The sequence below is a fragment of the Musca domestica genome, unplaced genomic scaffold (genome assembly GCF_030504385.1).
Source record: "Musca domestica strain aabys unplaced genomic scaffold, Musca_domestica.polishedcontigs.V.1.1 1, whole genome shotgun sequence".
Lineage (NCBI taxonomy): Eukaryota > Metazoa > Arthropoda > Insecta > Diptera > Muscidae > Musca > Musca domestica.
The window spans coordinates 7,720,484-7,741,414 of record NW_026712114.1 but is presented as its reverse complement, the minus strand read 5'-3'; the positions used below and the strand labels follow the sequence as shown (position 1 = coordinate 7,741,414).

Sequence of the window (20,931 nt, the reverse complement as noted above, 5' to 3'; positions counted from 1 at the left end):
TTATTATTATTATTATTATTATTTTATTTATTTTTTATTTTTTTTTTTTTTTGAAAATTTCCAAATTCGTTCCAAATGGTGGAGGATATTTAAAGCTCGGCCCGGCCGAACTTACAACTTTCTTACTTTTTTTTAATTTGAAACCTCATTAGTTGCTATCTAAAGGTGACATATATTTTTCCATTTGTACTTTAGTGGGACCATAGGGTAGAAAATCGGATCGTGTTTCAGTTCCAAATTTCAAAAGAAAAGCTCCTTGCAAACAATTATAAATATAGCTTCACGTCTTGGTATAGCTCTTACATAAATATACCCCTGATTTTAATGATTGCAGGGATTTTCTGTGAAGCAATAAAGATGTTTGAAAAAATTAAGAAAACTAAACATCATGTATAGCGTGCAAATTTCATTGGATAAAAGCTTTGCGAAAGCTTTGATTTTTGAATGCATGTAATAGAGTTTGCGCCCAAGAGCATATCCTGAAAACGAAAGCTTTTCACATTGAAACCTACTGACACATTTGGTCAGTTAACAAATAAGCATACAGTTCCTTTAAAGCTGTACAACAAACAAGTTTATATTATTAAAGGTAGGTCCTGAACAAGTGTAGCTACGTGTGTGTGTTTGTGTGTGCGAAGAACAAAAGTGAAAATAGACTGGAAGTTACTATATAAAAATGCAATAATAATTAAGATTATCTTAAAAACCATACAAAATAACAGAGAAATAATATATTTTGTAAAAGCTAAAATAAAACCTATGGAAACAAACAAATTTCTTGGAAGTTTCTGAGTTGCAAGTTACGAGTGAAGTAAAAAAAGAACATTGTGTGTGTATCCTTAGTTTTTCCATTTCTTCATGTGGAGTATACACATGACCCTATTGCACTGAAATTAGATTAATGTAAAGAGTTTTCTTTTTTCATGCAAACAAGGAAATGTCCTTTGTGTGAATGCAAACCAGAAATTAGTTAATTTTTGCCATGTAATCTCCTCAAGATTTTTGCTTAAGTGCTGACCCTTCATCTTTTTGTGTGAAAAGGACATAACATTGGATTGTCCTTTGCATTTCCTTTATTCTTAGATTCACAAATTTAACATTGAACTTGGAAATGAAATGAAAATTGCATTGTTGGAAGAAATTTACAAATATGCATATTACATGTGTCCAAACAAACAAACCAACACACATACACTAAAAATAGAATACATTTCAGAGGTGTATGCAAAATGCGTGTGTGTGTGTCGATGTGTGCTATAAACTCATTGTCTATTGTTCACCGTTCACCATTCACCTTTTGCTTGATTTCCATTTGGTCTTCAGATTCACATTGGTTTTTTTATTCCTTCTTTTAGATTGCTTTGCCGGTTGTCTGCCTGCCATAATTCTGAGGACCACTTAAAAGGCCCTTCTGCTGCCTCCCTCTCGCTTGCTCGGTGTGGGTTAAGTACCCTGTAAACTGTGCGACAATGGCCTGTCCTTACTTTCGCCGTGCCGATTCACTGTCACGCCAACCATCAGTGGTTACAGAACCTTCAGGCAATTGGACCTTGGAAGATGAGGAACAATCCGGCGATGCTCTGACGCTGACTCATTTGCAAATGGCAATACAGCTGTTGACAGCGCCATCGGTAAAATTCAATGAGAAAATCATGGATTTGAATTGTCTAAACAATTGCATTATATTTATTTGCAGAATGAAGATTTAAATACTGCCGTAACAGCACTTATATTGAAGTATCGCAAAAACTGGCCAAATATATCCAAGCTGTAAGTATAACATGACAATTTAAAGCAGGCCTAGGGAAAATTGAGATATTTTGATATTTTTTCAAGTTGCACCCTCACCTTACCTGTGGGGGAATAATAAGAGCTGGAAGATATATGAAATACCAAAAAAATTAGATTGAAATATTCTTGTATGTATACTCTCAAAAATATCATATATCTCAAATACCAAAATTACAGAAAAACAAGTAAGCAAAGGCTACAGTCGAGCGGGGCCGACCGTTGAATACCCTACAACACTACAATATGTTCGAAGTCCCCTTATATCCATTTTGGAAGATTTCGTTTTTGAAATAAAGTCAAAGAGCCCCGGCCTATATTTATGCACTCCGTAGTGTTGTTAATTGTCAGTCAAAACAATTTCACCCGAAAGTTGTGGTCCATTTTGCAGTCATCCAAAATGCTAGACTTCTTCCCTGACTTTAACTCTCTTCTGATGCGAAATTCCGCGTCGATTAGTTTCAATTGTAACCTATAGAGCGACTACAAAATTAGAAAAAATTAAATTGTTTAGTCCATTTGCACCTCTAAATGTACATCTTAAGAACAATAGGCTTTAATTCTGACCCTAACCCTACCCCCATGCAAAATTCCGTGAGGATCGGACGATAATTGCGATATGCATATAATACCCTCAAAACGTAGTCAAATTTAGAAATTTTACAATTCAAAATTGTAAGTCAAATTGAAAAAATCGCATGCGATAAAAAATATGACAAAAATTGAAAAAATTCGACAAAATATATTCACTTTTTTAATGGTATATACCAATTTTTCCGCGATTTTCTTACATTTTATCGTTTTCTGGCAAGATACCATTTCGAATGGATGGGAATTGTGAAAATCGGCCCAGCGGTTCTGGATTTATAAGCAGAATAAATAAGATAAATTGTTTTACATATATATTGTACCTATTTTGCTATATATCCGATTTCTTGGCTATTAGCATCACCGTAAAGGTCAGAAGTGATATTTTAATGTATTTGTGATTTGGATAGCATTGAATATATTCGCGGTTTAGTGGAAATTTTCCTATTTTCTTACATAAAAGTTAGAGTCTATTTTACCCGCTAATTATTGTCCGATGTCCACCTAAATTGGTAGGTTTCTGCCCATTCCTAAACTGTAACTGCATGTAAATTTTCGCGTCGATTGGTTTATAATTGTGGCCTATAGAGCAACAGCAAAATCAAGAATTTTTCTGTTTTTGGTCCATTTCAACCCCTAAATGTCGTGCGATCATCTCCAAAAACAACAGGGTTCTATTCTGACCATAACCCCACCTCCATTTTTAATTTCGTGAGGATCGATTCATAATTGCGACCTGTAGCTTGATTGATTAAAATGGACAGACGGACGGACGGACATAGCTAGATCGGCTCAGCTCGGCGAGCTAGGAAGATCCATATATACTTTCCTATGTGGGAAACCATTATTTCGAGGTGTTACATAATTTTTGGCCCAATCAAACTTATAATACGCCCAACACATAGTGTTGTAGGGTATAAAAATATGAAAATACCTTCAAAATATCGAAAATATTGTGATTCCGCTATGAGCGTATAAAACCAAAATTGACTTACACATAATTTTCTACTTTTCTATACTACTTTTCTACAAATACACATTTTTGGAAAAATGTGACAAAAATCATCAAAATACGGATTTTCAATACTAATATAAAATATAAATTGTTCTGCCAAATTTTGAAATTCTATGTCAAATGTGTGTGCTGTATCGTGATTTCAACAGACAGACAGATGGATACCCTCCTTTTCAAGGTGGAGGGTATAATAATGTATCAAAAAATTTGTAGATTGGTCCACGTTTAGACATAGTCCTCAGATAACGATATCCGATATTTAAAGAAAAAATTACCGAAGACTTAAAGTGTATTTTTTATTAAAATCTGGTATCTGGATACTTGATGTCATTGCAAAATAAGTTTATATCGGTCCACAAATTGATATAAATTCCTCAAAAGTCTAACCCGATCTTGTTTCATTGGACAATTTTTACCAAATTTTTAAAGTCGATTTTTTTGAAATTTATTTTTGGAATAGGGTAACACATTTATGGGCCAAAAATTGTCGACATTGAAGATGTTTTTGATATTGCTCCCATTTAATCGTACACCGAATTTTGAGGAATTTGCAAGATTTTGGCAAACATTTTTAACAGATTTTGATGTACAAACGCTTTTAAGATTATGGGAAAAAGTTAGAGAATGTCAAGGAATGCCCTAGGAAGTAGAACTAACCTCATTTAACAGTATTCTGAGAAAAAAAAGCTGTTGAAAAAGGGGAACTCTAAGAGTATATTTCTACTTCAGTTAAAAATGAATGTATATCATTAACAATGCTATTGTTCAATCTAAAAAATATAAAACACTAGAATTTTGTGTATTATAATTGTTGAACTTTATATAAACAAATCCGTGTGGCGAAAATCATCAAAATATCGAATATCCGGAGGTACCGTTTTATAGCGGCTATTCCAAAATGTGACCCGATATATCCTCAACTTTTGACCCCATGTTGACGCTATTTCTATTTCTAGTCTTTTTTTTCAAAAAGTTTCTTCCTTCGAAAAATGCGAAATGTGGATTTTGATGACTTAAAGTAAAATGTGATAAAGAATAACTCTGAGACCAATTTTATGACAAATAATTCTATTTAAAGGGAGGTTTTAAAGTTTTAAATATTATCGGATTGTTATAAGCTGATTTCATTAAGTACAGTTCTTATACTAAGTACGCATTTCAAAAACCACCAACTTATATCAACCCTTTTCCCACGAATTGATTCTCACACCATATTTCACGTTTTTACCACAATCTCCTACATAATTTCAAATGGTACCAATTTAAGTGCATTTTGGTACCCTTTAGTTTGTTTTTCATATACAACATCAAGGAATCCCACTGCAAATTTCATATTTCCAGCTCTATTCCTTCCCCAAATACCGAAGTTAATAAAATTTAGTTCCTTTCGTGATTATTAGTACGTATTTTTAAATCCCCCAAGGGATCGAGTTAGATTTCCTTGCCCAAAATCCAAATTTAGTATCTTTTAGTACTTTTTAGTACGTTTTTTGAAAACCACATACAAATCTCAAGTCTACAAACTAACAGTGACGCTAATGCCAAATTTTTGATTTCAAGCAGTACAGGGTTGCCCATATTCGACGGACCTTTGAGCCCTTTGGGCCCATTCCAATCGACGGGGCTTGCCCGCAGGCAACATTCTTTGCGTCAATTAAATTTTGTACGGGAACAAATTCAAATCAATGCGAATAATCCGTTGTAAAGTGGACCGAGCCATGTCCAACTGCTGTGAACGGCGTTTTTGGAATGTTCTTGGGGACCTCTCAACACTGGCTCGTACGGCAGCGATATTCTCGGCCGATCGCCTTGGTCGACTTTTATATGGCGTGGCGTGGTAAAAATCTGCTTGGACTGACGCTTCAAACGCGGTATGTCATTAAGCGATGTGACATCTCTGTCAAAAGTTATGGCGTTGCCAGATGGGTCCGTCGAATATGGGTAACCCTGTATACGTTCACTCAATACCAAATGTAGTACTATTCAGTACCTTTCGTACACATAAGTACAAATTTCCAAAATGTTTTACATACTCCAATCCTACATGCCAGCATTAATCTTAATTACAAAATTCAGGATTCCAGCTCTATCGGTTCTTCCAAATCCAAATTGTACCAAATTTAGTACATTTTAGTACATAAAAGTACAAATTTTCAAAAGTAGCTCCATATCCCAATCCAACACTCCGACAATAACAATTCAAGATACCAGCTCTATTGGTTCAACCAAATCCAAATTGTAGCAAATTTAGTACCGTTTAGTACTTTTCGTACATATAAATACAAATTTCGAAAATTTAGGATCCCAGCTACATCCGTTCCTTCAAACTCAAATTGTACCACATTTACTTCCAAAACTACCTCCCACTACTGATTAACCTTGATTTCCATTCCAAATTTCAAGTTTTTAGATCTAACCGTTCACATGATACGAAATGGAAATGTAGTACATTTTACTACCTTGCGTCCCTTTGGTACATTCATTATACTCTCCATCAATGACCTTCATTCCAAATTTAAGAGTTATAGCTCTACTGGTTCCTCATATACAAAGGCTACCATACTTAGTACATTTTAGTTCTTTCGTACCGTTCTAGTACGAATTTCAAAAAACTCCGTCTTAACTGACACTAAGTCTTAACCATCACCCAAAATTTCAAGATTTTAGCTGTGGCAGTATCGGGTATCGGGTTCTAATAAAGAATAAGTAAAAAAATCAGCTAAGTTCAGCCAATCCTCCATTTTGAAGGAGCTTTAATAATATAAAAAATTCCTTGAAAAACGCCGCTATTATATAACAATCCACAAAATCAGGTCTTACAGTTACATGAAGATGTACGAAAGCCTAGACCTCAACAGCCAATTATCTGCCAGAGTGGGTGGTGACTATTACGAACTCCAAATGCATAGTTTGAGCAAATTCTGTTATCATAGAATGCCGTTAAAGAAGTGTTTTCGTATATTTCGAGGTGTTACGAAAAAATGGCAAACTTAATATACCCTCCATTGTAAGATGGAGGGTATAAAAATTATCTTGTGTTACTCCAGCAGTTTTTCAAGTTGTGATTTTTCTGTCAAATTTAAAATGTCCTTCTTTTTTTCAGGCAAATTGATTTGGAGACCCTAAAGACCTATCCCAACTACGACTACCTGGCTGATATTCAGGAAATCCTTCTGGAAATGGATGAATCCAGTGCCAGTGAAATTCTGGTATTGCTTGGCGAAGAGTTGGTAACGTCATGCTGCACGGGTATTATAGAAAGAGCCTTCAGATGTTTGGGTACTGAACTGCAGGAATTCTTGGGTTCACTGGATGGGGTCTATGATGTGTTGAAATTTCAAGAGGTAAAGTAAAAACTAATATTTTTGAAGAAAATAAATAAATATGTTAAAATTTCAGGACGATGATAGCAGTGACACAGGCTTCGTGTGTGCCGGTGATGGTGAATTGATATTTACCTCAGAACGACCCGTTATTGCCTGGCTTTTGTTGGGTTCGCTGAAAGCCCTTACAAGAATTCTTTTCAATGTCCAGGTCAATATAAAAATTGAACCTGTGGAGGGTGATAATCGCCGTTATCGTTATCTGTTTTCGTTGGCCAAGGATGGCCATGCCCGTGAGATGCGTGTCGTTAGTAAATCTGTGGAGGGACCAGTACAGCGTAGTAATTCGACCAATGCCTCGGATTTGACCATGAATTCCAGTACATTTTGTAAGGCATTTCCATGGCATTTTATTATGAATGAGGACTTGGAATTGGTACAATTGGGTGAGTGAACGAGGTCCACATATTTCTGATATTTTTTAATATTATATTTTTTTGGTAGGTCGTGGTTTCAGTAAGCTTTACAAACCCTATATGGCCGAGTTCGGCTGCCACGCCACCACTTATTTTGATTTTAAGCGACCAAAAGGCTTGACTCTTAAATTTCGGGATATTGTGCGCCGCACCTGCACCCCCTTTTTGATTGCCCTGAAAAGCCCTCCCGATGTCCAGGAATTTACAGCCAAGGTAAGCTTAAGCAAAGAAAGCTGTGAAATTTTTAATATTTGAAAACCTTTCTCCTTCCAGGGTCTTGAGATCAAGGGCCAAATGGTCCATTGTCCCGAATCCAATTCATTGCTCTTCATGGGTTCACCATTCCTTGATGGCTTGGATGGTTTGACATGCAATGGTCTCTTCATTTCCGATATTCCGTTGCACGATGCCACTCGTGAGGTAATATTGGTGGGTGAACAGGCCCGTGCCCAAGATGGCCTACGCCGACGCATGGACAAATTGAAGAGCTCCATTGAGGAAGCCAATGCCGCCGTCACCAAGGAGCGTAAGAAAAATGTCAGCCTCTTGCATTTGATTTTCCCAGCGGAGATTGCCGAACGTCTGTGGTTGGGCGCCAGCATTGATGCCAAAACCTACCCAGATGTCACTATACTTTTCAGTGACATTGTGGGCTTTACCAGCATCTGTTCCAGGGCCACACCATTCATGGTCATCAATATGTTGGAGAGCTTGTACAAGGATTTCGATGAGTTTTGTGATATGTTCGATGTCTACAAAGTGGAGACTATTGGTGATGCCTACTGTGTGGCCAGTGGCTTACATCGGGCCTCGATCTACGATGCTCACAAGGTGGCTTGGATGGCTTTGAAAATGATTGATGCCTGTTCCAAACACATTACCCATGATGGTGAACAAATCAAGATGCGTATTGGCCTGCATACTGGCACCGTATTGACTGGTGTTGTGGGTCGAAAAATGCCACGTTATTGTCTGTTTGGTCACAATGTTACCATTGCCAATAAGTTTGAGTCCAGCAGTGAGGCCTGTCGGATTAATGTTAGTCCCACGACCAGGGAGTGAGTAAAGCTATAAAATAACCACTAGAGTAAATTTTATACCTTCTGTTTTTTTTTCCAGATGGCTCATAAAATATCCTGGCTATGAATTCGATTTGAAGGCACGAGATCCCTCCTTCTTGCCCAAGGAGTTCCACAATGCCGACAATGGTACCTGTTATTTCATGGATCACTATCGCCACTTTTCCATGGATGAGAGCTTGCCGTTGGATGACCACATTACCGCAGCCATGAAATCCATACAAACCCCAGCAACTGAAACTTAAGTGGAGAACATGGAGACAAGCGTACCGATTATAAATAATGGGCATTGAGGGTACGATTACCCACAGTCCATATTTACTCAATTTTAAATGTTTAGCGAGATTTGCAAAAGAAATCTGAACTTAAAAGAAGAAGATTGTTGTTTAATTTAATCTAAAATAAAATAGAAATTTATTCAATAAACCTAAACGCATTGGATGTCTTGTCTAATATTCCCGTGACACTTCATCTCTTCGTTGGCTGACCAGTGGAAACTCAGGACTGTATTTCTTAAGGCATGTCTGCAACTCAAATACTTCATCTTTTAGATTGTTTTCATGATAGTTGCCATTGGCATGATGGACACACATTTTAATCACTTGCCGTCTGTCTTCACTATTCGCTTGGGCTTCTTCATAGCTCAAAATTATTTCAGATTCCTAAATTAGAAAAAGATGAAACACAATCGAGTTCATTTTCATATACTTTGTGAAAATTTTAAATACTTACATCAATTCTCCCATAGCCATCCAAATAATGATAATTCTGAAATAGGCATTCCAATTTACTTTTGTAATGTCCCAAAAAGCTAATTTCAGGTGACTGGGAATTCTCAGTTACAGTTTCCACACCTTCTTCAATGGAATCGCAGAACTCCGATGCGGATTGCCCAATTGATTTGGAAGGCTACAAATAATAAAAAAGACCGTTTCTTTTGAATCGAATACAAAATATGAAGATCCCATCTCTATACGTCAAAACACATCATGGTACCAAATTAGTAGCTTTTAATTCTTTTCGTAAACTTAAAGTACGAAATTCTTAAAAACACACATATGTATTTGGTATACTCCACCAGTGACCATTCATATCCAGTTACAGAATTCTAGCTCCATCCGTTCACCCAAAACCTATATTGTATCGAATTTACTACAGCTCTAACACTTATCTCCCAAAACCACACAACTTGATTTGCATACCAACATTCTACATCCATTCAGACAATCTCAAATGATTCCAAATTTAGTGCATTTTAGTAATTTTGGTACACTTTTTCTGCATATCCCAAACCCCTCCGCTTCGTAGCTCCTACACACCATCAAATATGTCCATTTCAGATTTTCAGCTCTATTCCTTCCCCTAATACCAAATAACTTTTCGTACTTTTCTTAATACATGTTTAAACCACTTTCATATCTCAACCCCCAGCTTCCAAATTGGACCGTATTACCAAATTTCATATTTCCCTCTGCTTCGTCACTCCTACACGACATCAAAGACGTCCATTTCAGATTTCCAGGTTTATTCATTCCCCAAATTCCAATTTTATACTTTTTAGTACTTTTCGAACTTTTTTAATACATATTTCAAAACCACTTCATATCCCAACGCCCACCTCATAAAAAGTAACCCTACTACCAAATTTCATATTTCCAAATCCATCCCTTCCTCATACACGAAATTTATTACAACTTTGAATTTTTGGTACGTTTGTAGCACATATCCAAAACTACCTTCAAATCTCAACCCTAATACCAAATTTAATACTATTTAGTACTTTTCGTAATTTTTTTAATACATATTTCCAAACCACTTTCATATCCCAACCCCCCACCTCACAAAAACTGACCCCATTACCAAATTTCAAATTTACAAATCCATCCCTTCCTCATACACGAAATTTATTACAACTTTGAATTTTTGGTACGTTTGTAGCACATATCCAAAACTACCTTCAAATCTCAACCCTAATAACAAATTTAATACTATTTAGTACTTCTCGTACCTTTTTAATACATTTTTCCAAACCACTTTCATTTCTCAAACCCCACCTCAAAAATGGTGACCAAACTTTATACTTCAAACTCTATCCCTTCTTCATATACAAAATTTAGTGTCATTTACAACTTTTCGTACTTTTTTAGTATATATTTCCTAAACCACCTCCAATATCAAATTCCAGCTTTATCCATTCTCCCAAACCCGAATTGTAACAAATTTTGTCCCAACTTAATTCTAATACGAAATGTCAAGATTTTATCCTTTTCCGCTCACATAATACCAAATTTGCGGCTTGTAAGTATTTTTAGTATATTTATAGTTTTGAAAATCTTTGGTATATCTAATCTCAGTGACACTCATTCAAAATTTCAGAATTTTAGCTCTACCCTATTGACCAATACATTTCATTCACTTCAACTGCTCAAATATCTTAAACTTTTTGACAATGTCAACCTTGGGGTTCCAATATTTGGAATGTTACAATTTAGTGTAGGGATCATTGTAAGTGTACATGGGTGTATTAGATAAAGAAGTCGTTCTGGAAATGTGTGCAATATGTTGGCGAAAAGTACTAAAGTAGTACTTAATTTGGGAACAGAGCTGGAGCTATGTATTTTGATATAAGTATCACTGGGAGTGTAGTGTATGTATCACATAATGTACGAAAAGTACTAAATAGTACTACCACAATGGTACTACTAATAGTACTACTACTAATTAATATTTAGAAACTTAATGGGTATAGCACAACTATCAATGATGTCATCGATTTATAGAGTCCTTATGTGACATGGCTTGGAATATTTTCCATTCAAATAGGCTGTAATTTAGAATTTTTGAATTTGTTTTTATGGATCTAGTTTTGTCCACCTCAAGCTTACTTTGTCATTTAGACTGTAATGCATCAAATGTTGGGGTCCCCATAACAGTGAATTTTTTGATCAGAGTAAAATTCTATGTCTATTATAGACAGAAATGGTTCGAAAAGTAAAGAAGCGACTTGATCGAAACCCGCGTCGCAGTAACCGAAAAATGGCTCGTGAGCTGAACAATATTCCATTCGGTAGATATTGAAAAATGAGCTCGGGGTAAAGTCATTGAAATTCCAAAGAGTGCAAGAACTTATACCGCAACAGAATGAAAATAGACTCAAAAAAACTAAAGTGTTGCTTCGCTTGGCCGAAAGTGGTGAACTGCCGAATTTGGTTTTCTACGATGAGAAAACTTGCGTTGTCCAGCAGTTTGTAAACAAACAAAATGATCGTGTTTACTTGCCAAAGAGGTCAGTTGAAAATGTGCACTTTCGGTTGGTGATGGCGTGGGCCTCTATAAAAGCCGATTGTAGCTCTCCGCTCGACCGTGGCATCAGAATAAATGACGAATATTATCGCGAAAATATTCTGGAGGGTGTATTAAAGCCTTGGGCATGCAAATATTTTGGCCGCAGACCTTGGACATTCCAACAGAACTCAGTACCATCGCACTCAGCACGCGCCACCCAAGAATGGTTACAAAATGAGGTTGCTTGCTTCTTTTTCAGCGCACAATGACCACCAAAATCTCCGGATACAAATCCGTTGGATTGTGTCTGGAGTATTTTGGAAACCAAGGTTGGCACTAAAAAAATACCAAAGTGTCGATCACCTCAAGTAAGCGCTTCGTCTGGAATGGGCCAAAATACCGCAGAGCTACATTCCGGCGGCGTGTGACGTTTTCATTGGCCATTTGAAGGCCATAAATTGTGCCAAAGGTGACCAATTAGAACAAATCTAAACTTATTCTAAAATTGGATGCTTTTTCGGATATTTTTCTGCTTTCATTATATAAAATTTAAAAAAATGTAAAAATTATGCCGTTTGACTTTTTTGAGGTTTTTTATCTCACCCTGTACTTATTAACACGCGATCTGTTGTGAAGATGGTAGATATCGGTCCAATTCTTCTGGCACCTCCTCCACAAAGGGAATAACCACAACGACTTAAAATTGCACATATCCCAATATTTCTACTAACATAATAAGTGATATGAAGATGGAATATATAGGACTACTCCTTCTGGTACCTCAACGGGTCAAATTTTAGAATAACCCAAACTCCCATAAGACGCGAAAAAACATCTGATTCATTCATTCAGCTTCACCCATTTCAATATTTCCACTAACACAAGATGTGGTGCGAAAATGACATATATCGGTTCACTCCTTCTAGTATCTTCCCCACAACAGGTCAAAATGTTGAATAATTATATCTCTCATAAAATTTGAAACAGCTCAGCGATATTTTTCAAACTTGGTTTATTTAAATATTTCTCTCAATCAGAGATCTAATGTTAATATGGAATTTATTTGTCCACCCCTTCTAATACCTTCCTCACATGGGGTGAACATTTTGGAAAATTATAATCTCTATAAAATGCGAAACAAAGCTGTGATTTTCATCAAACTTCGTGTATTTTAATACCATAGATAACTTTTTACTCCCATCTCTACTTTTGCATACCCTCAACCTAATTTTGGAGGTTAATACTTTGCCATTCCGTTGAAACTCCCAGAAATTCTCTCTTTAGACCCTACAATATATCTATTTTTTTGATCAGCGATTGGCGATGTCCTTCTGTCTGCTGAAATGATGATGTCTTCAGAACGATTTGAGCAGAAGGTTAACAGTTCGTCAAGTTCGTAACTGGATCATCTCGGTCTACGTTTTCGTATACTTTGAGGACCACATTTTGTAACCGAATTGTCTTCGTAGTTAGAGTTTGTACCGGGTTCTATCACAGATTGCAGAACGCTGCCTTTTTCCTAGCTCTATTTTGAAATCAAATTATAATTTGGTATGTAGTAATTTTAATGAGTTCTACCTTCCGTGGCATAAGACTACCCCCATATGACAACATCTCTCGATTTGAATTTTGATGATTGTTTCAAATTTGAGTTTTAAAGTTCGCAATAGATAACAACCTCTGTAGCAAATTGTAAATGCCATTTTAGGATATTTTGAAAACTTCTACTGCTTTCTCTAACTGATTTAAAAAATGGAAATAACTTAAGTAGTCAATCAATAATGTTCGGCTATTTCAAGATGTAGATAATATTCTAATTTTGTTATTCTTCTATTTTTAAAATTTAATCTACATTATCACACTAAATTGTCACGCCTTTTTCTATACCCTCCACCATTCCACGGAGGGTATGTTAGCTTTATCATTCCATTTGTAACTCCTCAAAATATTCATTATAGACCCTACAAAGTACATATATTCTGGATCAGCGTAAAATTCGAAGATGATTTAATGTCCGTCTGTCTGTGTGTCCGTCTGTCTGTGTGTCCGTCTGTTATAATCAAGCTATATTTCTATTTTGCACACATATGTATTTTGCCAGTAGGCAGGTTGAGTTCGTAAATCGGCCATTTCGGTGCATGCTTTCATATAGACCCCATATAACGGTACCTCCCTATATTCGGTATTTTGATGGTTTTAGCTACATTATTCACCCGAATTGCTTCAAATTTCGTATTCGAAGTTTTTAATGGGTACTACAGTCTATGCCTAAAAATTTCGTATGCAGGTCCACGCCTTTGTATAGCCCCCATATAACGGTATCTTCCTTTATTAGGTAATTTGATGATTTTAGCAACATTATTCGCCGGAATTGTTTCAAATTTGGTATTTGAAGTTTGTAACGGATACTGCACACTAAGGCAGAAAATTGTCTGTGCAGGTCCACGTCTTCATATAGCCCCCATATAACGGTACCTCCCGATATTCGGTATTTTAATGATTTTAGGGACATTATTCGTAGTGGATACTATAGCCTATGATAGAAAATAGCCCCTATATAACGGTACCTCCCAAAAATTTGGAATTTTGATGATTTTAGCTTCATTTTTCACCGGAATTGTTTCATGTTACGACTGGAAAATACAGTCTGTGACAGAAAATTGTCTGTGCAGGTCCACATTTTGGTATAGCCCCCATATAATAGTACCCCCCCCCATAATGATGATTTTCGCTACATTATTCACCGATTTTTTCAACTTTCGCATTTGAATATTGTCATGGTTTATGACAAAAGTTGCCTTTGCAGGCCCACGTAGTCGTTTAGACTCTAATATGACGGCTACATTTGGTATTTTTAAGATATTAACAGAATTTTTAACGGATTATTTTATTTATTTATTTTTTTTTTTTTTTGAAAATTGCCAAATTCGTTCCAAATGGTGGATGGTATTTAAAGTTCGGCACGGCCGAACTTACAGCTTATTTACTAGATTGTTTTTTTTTTTTTTTTTTTTTTTGAAATCCGAAACTTTTTTTTCGAATCTTGATGGTGAGCTTTGATATTAATTTGAAAATCTTACAGGATTCGTTTAAGGTCTTGAGGAACTTCCCTTTAATATAAGGTGCTACAGGATATGAGTGCTCGGCTCAGTCCATCTAAAATCTTTGTTGCCTTGTCCCAGTATTTGGAAGCTACCAAATTACATATCACAAAACTTACCTCTTTCGAATTCCATGTACTATTCTGACCGAATGTAAACTCAAATAGCTCCAAACAATGTGAACGGTATTCCATTAATTTGTGGTAGGTATCAGCGCAATTGCCACTCAAGGGTTCATCAAATTTAAATTTGTCCATACACTTTTCCTCAAAGGCCTCATCGATGTCGTCCCATAAATCCAAGAATTTGTTACTCTAAAAAAAACACAAAAATGTATTACTAAATTCATATCAAGGTGTATAAAATGGTCTACTTACATCCAAACCTCGGGTTGATAAATTCATCAAGCCCAATTTATAGAGGAAGCACTGTAAGAAACACTGGGTGTCATGAGTGTTGGTAAAATTATGAAAATCCGCCTGAGGATATGTTTGTAAGCAACGCATGCGGGCAAAGCGTTTTAGAGATTCCGGTAAACTAAAGTCTTTGCTTATATTCTGCAAAAGGGAGAATACATTTATTCAATCCAGGAAAATATATTTTTTTTCTTACCGAAAATGCATCATAATCTGTATCCCCACATGAGGCTTTCGCACTTATTAATATAATTATTTGGAAAAACATCAATTTATAAATATTCATTGTGTATTATTGAAAACAATGATTCACATTAATTACTTTTAACAATAATTTAAATGGCATTGCTCAAAAAACGTACCCCAACACGTCGGGCAATAAACATTTTTTTCTTTAAAATGTAGAAGTTGTATTCAACAATGGTTACGAAGTACTGGGTCAACTTTATTTTTTGTTCTGATAAGAACTCTCGGCCAAGACCAAAGATTTTTTTTGTTTTAAATAACTGTTGAAGAGCACAGCCGTGCAAGAGAGCCAGCGAACTCATATTGAATTGATATTGTTATCAAATGATACGTTACGTTTATTCTATTATTATTTTTGTGTAATAAATTTATAGTGGAAGGGACGGACACAATGGTTGTTGAGGGCCATAAAATGTAAATAAATTTCAAATGGGTATGATATCGGGGTTCATGTTTAAAATAGAACAATTTTCGCAACTAACTTTGGTATTACACAAATATTTCAATATGTAGAATTTTATCAAAATAACAGTAATCAAAAAAAAAAGCTGTAAGTTCGGCCGGGGCGAACTTTGAATACCCTCCACCATTTGGTATAAATTTGGCAATTTTCAAAAAAAAATCCGTTAAAAATTCTGTTAAAATCTTAAAAATACCGAATATAGCCGTATATTAGGGTCTATGGACGACGACGTGGACCTGCAACTTTTGTCACAAGCTATTACAATATTCAAATGCGAAATTTGAAAAAAAGTCTGTTCATAATGTAGCTAAAATCATCAAAATACCGAAAATGGGGAAGTACCATCGGGGTTATAAAACGTGGACCTGCGCAGACAATTTTCTGTCATAGGCTGTAGTATGTGGGGGGCACACGAAAACGTGGACCTACATGGCTCATTTTCCGTTTTATGCTGAAGCATCTATTACGAACTTCAAATTCCAAATTTGAAACAATTCCGGCAAATAATGTCGCTAAACTCATCAAAATACCGAATATCGGGGGGTACCGTTATATGGGGGCTATACGAAGTCGTGGACCTACATGGCCCATTTTCAATACAAAAAATCCTGCAGGCATAATACATATTTGAGTAAAATTTTATCAACCTACTTCATTTCGTCGGAAGCTAGAGTGATTTCCACATACGGGCAGATGGACAAACATCGCTAAATCGACAGAGAATTTTATGCTGATCAATTGTTGGGTCTAAAATGTATATTTCGAGGCATTACAAACGGAATGACAAACTTAATATACCCTCCATACTATGGTGGAGGGTATAAAAAACCGAAAAAACTTAGCATATTACACCGATACGTCTAAGTGACCTAAATAGAGAGAAAAGTTCCCCCATCTTCCACATATTCTTAAAATTAGATTAACCGTTTCTGCAGTAGGTAAAGGAGGAAATGCACATATATGACCTTGCCATCGCACTTCAGCACGCGCCACCCTAGAAAGGTTACAAAATGAGGTTCCTCGCTTCATTTCCAGTACACAATGGCCACCAAAATCTCCGGATACCGATCCGTTGGACTATTGTGTCTGGAGTATTTTGGAAAGCAAGGTTGGCACAAAAAAATACTAAAGAGTCGATCACCTCAAGTAAGCGCTTCGCCGGGAATGGGCCAAAATACCGCAGAGCAACATTGGGGCAGCTTGTGACGGTTTCATTGGCGGTTTGAAGGCCATAATTCGTGCCAAAGGTGACTAATTCGAACAAATCTAAACTTATTCTAAAATTTGATGCTATTTCCGACATATTTTGCTTTCATTGAACTAATAAAAAAATTAAAATTATGACTTTGTTACACTTTTTTTCTTACCCTCTATACACCCCCTTTTAATACGAGATCTAATGTTCTTAAAATATCGGTATTTGTAAAGTAATTTGAGAGGTGATCGCCGAATACTATTATTGAGGTAGGGGATTGAAATTCTGTTAACATGTGTCTAATTCGGATTATGTGCCCTCGGGTACATAATCCAGGGTATTAAAAGTAGGGCCCAGCCGGATATGACTTATATACTTGTTTTTGAGTTAAACGCTTATTAATGCATCCCGTGCATTTTTTATACGGCCAAAACATGTCTCATCGAAATAACGGTTTTAGACCCTAGATCTATTTGGACCAAATCCGTTTTATGATATTTGGATTCGTTCTAGCAACGTTCGCGCATCCGTCCGTCTGGCTCGTGCACACAACAACTCTCGAAAGGAGTTGCCGATTTGGTGAAAACTTGGTACATCCTTATATTATTATCAAACATAGATCAAGTTCGAAGACGGGCAATATAGGTCCACTCCATGAAGTACATTCCCCACATAAAGTCGAAATTAAAAAAAAAAATATTTTACTGCAAAGAAAGAGAAAGGATATTCCGATTTTGCTCCAATTTTGCAAATCCTAATACTTGCATCAGTGCTAGGTCAGGTGCGAAAATGGACGATGTCGGTCCATATTTCACAATTTTGAATAATTTTAACTCTTATAAAATGTGATGTAAGAGTCCGACTGTCTACTAATTACACACATCACATATTTTTTACTAACCCAAGGTCTGTTGTGAAGATGAATATATATCGGTCCACTACTTCTGGTACCTCCTCAACAAAGGGCCAAAATTTTGAATAACTAAATCGATCATAAAATTCGAAAGAAGCTTCCGGTTCTCTTCATATTTCACACATCCCACTATTTCTAGCATATGATCTGCTGGGAAGAAGGGATATAACGGTCCGTTCCCTCTGTTACCACCCTAACAAAGGGTCAAAATTATGAATATTGATGAAACTCAAAGGGTCAAAATTTTTAACATACATAAAGCTCAAAAAACGCGAAATTAACATCGATAGGGTTTAAAATTTTGAAAAACAAAACGCTCAAAAAATACTTTTGTCTGGCATAACATGCCAAACAATTCTGCGATTCTTTACTACTTGGCATATCTAAATATTGGAATTTAATATTTTGAATAAAACAGGATATAAATGTTCGATTTTTTTTGTAACTTTGCCCATATCAATATTTTTATCTTTAATTGATGAGGTATGAATGTGGAATACTTCGGTCGACTATAACTAGTACCTCTCGCACATTTTGCAATTTTCTAAAAAAGATCACATATCTCATATCGATATAGTCTAAATCTGGAACGTCGCAATATATATTTCATATTTTTTTAGGTCCGACGATATTGTCCCATTGCTTTGGAACCTACCAACTAAACTGTGGAATTTTAATTTTTTCTAAAATATGCAAATTTTCAGGGTCTTAAGAATTTCTCTTCTGGGTATGTCCAACATTTTGCAGATTTCACATTCATAAAAAATCCGGTTCCAATAAAACTGATAGTTTTTTTCTATAACTTCCAAATTGAATATCTCCATTCCAACCCACATGAGACGGGATTATTGCCACCTCTCGCACATTTTGCAATTTTCTAAAAAAGATCACATATCTCATATCGATATAGTCTAAATCTGGAACGTCGCAATATATATTTCATATTTTTTTAGGTCCGACGATATTGTCCCATTGCTTTGGAACCTACCAACTAAACTGTGGAATTTTAATTTTTTCTAAAATATGCAAATTTTCAGGGTCTTAAGAATTTCTCTTCTGGGTATGTCCAACATTTTGCAGATTTCACATTCATAAAAAATCCGGTTCCAATAAAACTGATAGTTTTTTTCTATAACTTCCAAATTGAATATCTCCATTCCAACCCCCATGAGACGGGATTATTGAATAAATTTTTACATAAGCTTTAAAATAATAACTCTATTGTCAATATAAGTGGATCCGGGTCTTGTATCCGGACGTTCGGGTCAAAAGGAAGTATAGCTCAATATTTCTGTCAACCATAGATTCAAGGGAAATATGGGATATTTGGTCCATTCCTCCTCAAAATAAAATAAGTAATTAACAACTAATTAATTAAAATTAGAAATAAGAACATTTTTAACACCCCAAAAATTTGTATCAGTGTTATAACAAAAAGTTTAATATTCAAAAAAAAAAAAAAAAAACAAAAAAACAAAAAAAAAAAAAAGAAATATATATATATATATATATACATATATATATATATATATATATATATATATATATATATATATATATATATATATATATATATATATATATATATATATATATATATATATATATATATATATCATCTAAAGGGAAGAAAGTACACGATGCAGTCCGAAACTGACACATTGCAATCTAAATATCAGACTTATAAATGGTCATACTCTGGAGCTATACATCTGTCTACAATACCGATTGATACTCTCTATTTTTTTTCCTTAAGTTTATAAATTTCAATTTCAAACAGTCCATAACTTTTATCTCTATACCCTCTCGATTGTAAATGCTAGTAATTTACACACTCGACTTGTTTCAGCGCCTCTGTTTGATCAGAGAACATCAACAAACATTATTCTTTATCAAAACATTGTAGATATGACTAATGGAAGAAAACAAACGATAACTATCTCAAAAAGTGCCTATGTTCAAAGTCCTACAGCTAGAGCAGCTTTGGCAAAACTATCAAGAGAGGCAAGTATGCTGAAAAGGGCACTTATTGTGTTTTCATTGCAGTTTCATATAAAAATCATACCAAATTTTACATGAACATTTTCAACAAAAAGTCTTCGAAATATTTGATATTTGAAGTTTACGGAGGTGGATATTAGTAAAGCCATTACACAATGCATTCACATCCAAATTTTCTGTTCAAAACTATTTTAATGCTCCGTATGTAAACCATAGAAACCAAAGGTGACCTAAATATTAAATCTCAGAATTTCAACACCACTCCGTCAGTGACTCTCATTTCAAATTTAAGAATTCCGGCTCCATCGATTCATCAAATGTCCAATTTAACCCAAATTTATTACACATAGCACGCTGAAAACTCAATATTTAAGGAGTTATGGCTATTTTAGAATATTCAATAATTCATGCCCAAAAAAAGTTATCACAAATAATAGATAAAAACGCTGAAAACTCTATATGTAAGGAGTTATGGCCATTTCAAAGTACGGAATAATTCATGCCTAAAAAAGTGATCACAAATAATAGCTAAAAACGCTGAAAACTCAATATTTAAGGAGTTATGGCCATTTTAAAATATTTAATACTTCAGGCGTAAAAAAGTGATCACAAATAATAGCTAAAACCGCTGAAAACTCAATATTTAAAGAGTTATGGCCATTTTAAAATATTTAATAATTCATCCCTAAAAAAGTGATCACAAATAATAGCTAAAAACGCTGAAAACTCAATATTTAAGGAGTTATGGCCATTTTAAAATATTTAATAATTCATGCCTAAAAAGTGATCACAAATAATAGCTAAAAACGCTGAAAACTCAATATTTAAGGAGTTATGGCCATTTTAAAATATTCAATAATTCATTCCTAAAAAAGTGATCATAAATAATAGCTTAAAACGCTGAAAACTCAATATTTAAGGAGTTATGGCCATTTTAAAATATTTTATAATACATGCCTTAAAAAGTGATCACAAATAATAGCTAAAAACGCTGAAAACTCAATATTTAAGGAGTTATGGCCATTTTAAAATATTTAATAAT

At 35.1% G+C, this 20,931-nt stretch overlaps 2 protein-coding genes across 2 annotated transcripts; one reads left to right on the top strand and one right to left on the bottom strand.

Annotated features, from left to right (window-relative positions):
* Positions 1-518: 518 nt before the first annotated feature.
* LOC101896593 (head-specific guanylate cyclase) lies at positions 519-8,710 on the top strand. The gene is made up of 8 exons (XM_059118510.1): positions 519-589; positions 1,356-1,631; positions 1,697-1,770; positions 6,495-6,735; positions 6,791-7,160; positions 7,219-7,403; positions 7,464-8,248; positions 8,310-8,710. Exons 2-8 carry the CDS (start codon positions 1,470-1,472, stop codon positions 8,512-8,514), a joined length of 2,022 nt encoding a protein of 673 aa, XP_058974493.1. The 5' UTR covers positions 519-589; positions 1,356-1,469; the 3' UTR covers positions 8,515-8,710.
* Positions 8,698-15,517, bottom strand: LOC101897820 (uncharacterized). The gene is made up of 5 exons (XM_059118513.1): positions 15,268-15,517; positions 15,033-15,212; positions 14,775-14,969; positions 9,002-9,178; positions 8,698-8,931 (listed from the first exon to the last, which is right to left on the bottom strand). Exons 1-5 carry the CDS (start codon positions 15,355-15,357, stop codon positions 8,719-8,721), a joined length of 855 nt encoding a protein of 284 aa, XP_058974496.1. The 5' UTR covers positions 15,358-15,517; the 3' UTR covers positions 8,698-8,718.
* Positions 15,518-20,931: the final 5,414 nt, after the last annotated feature.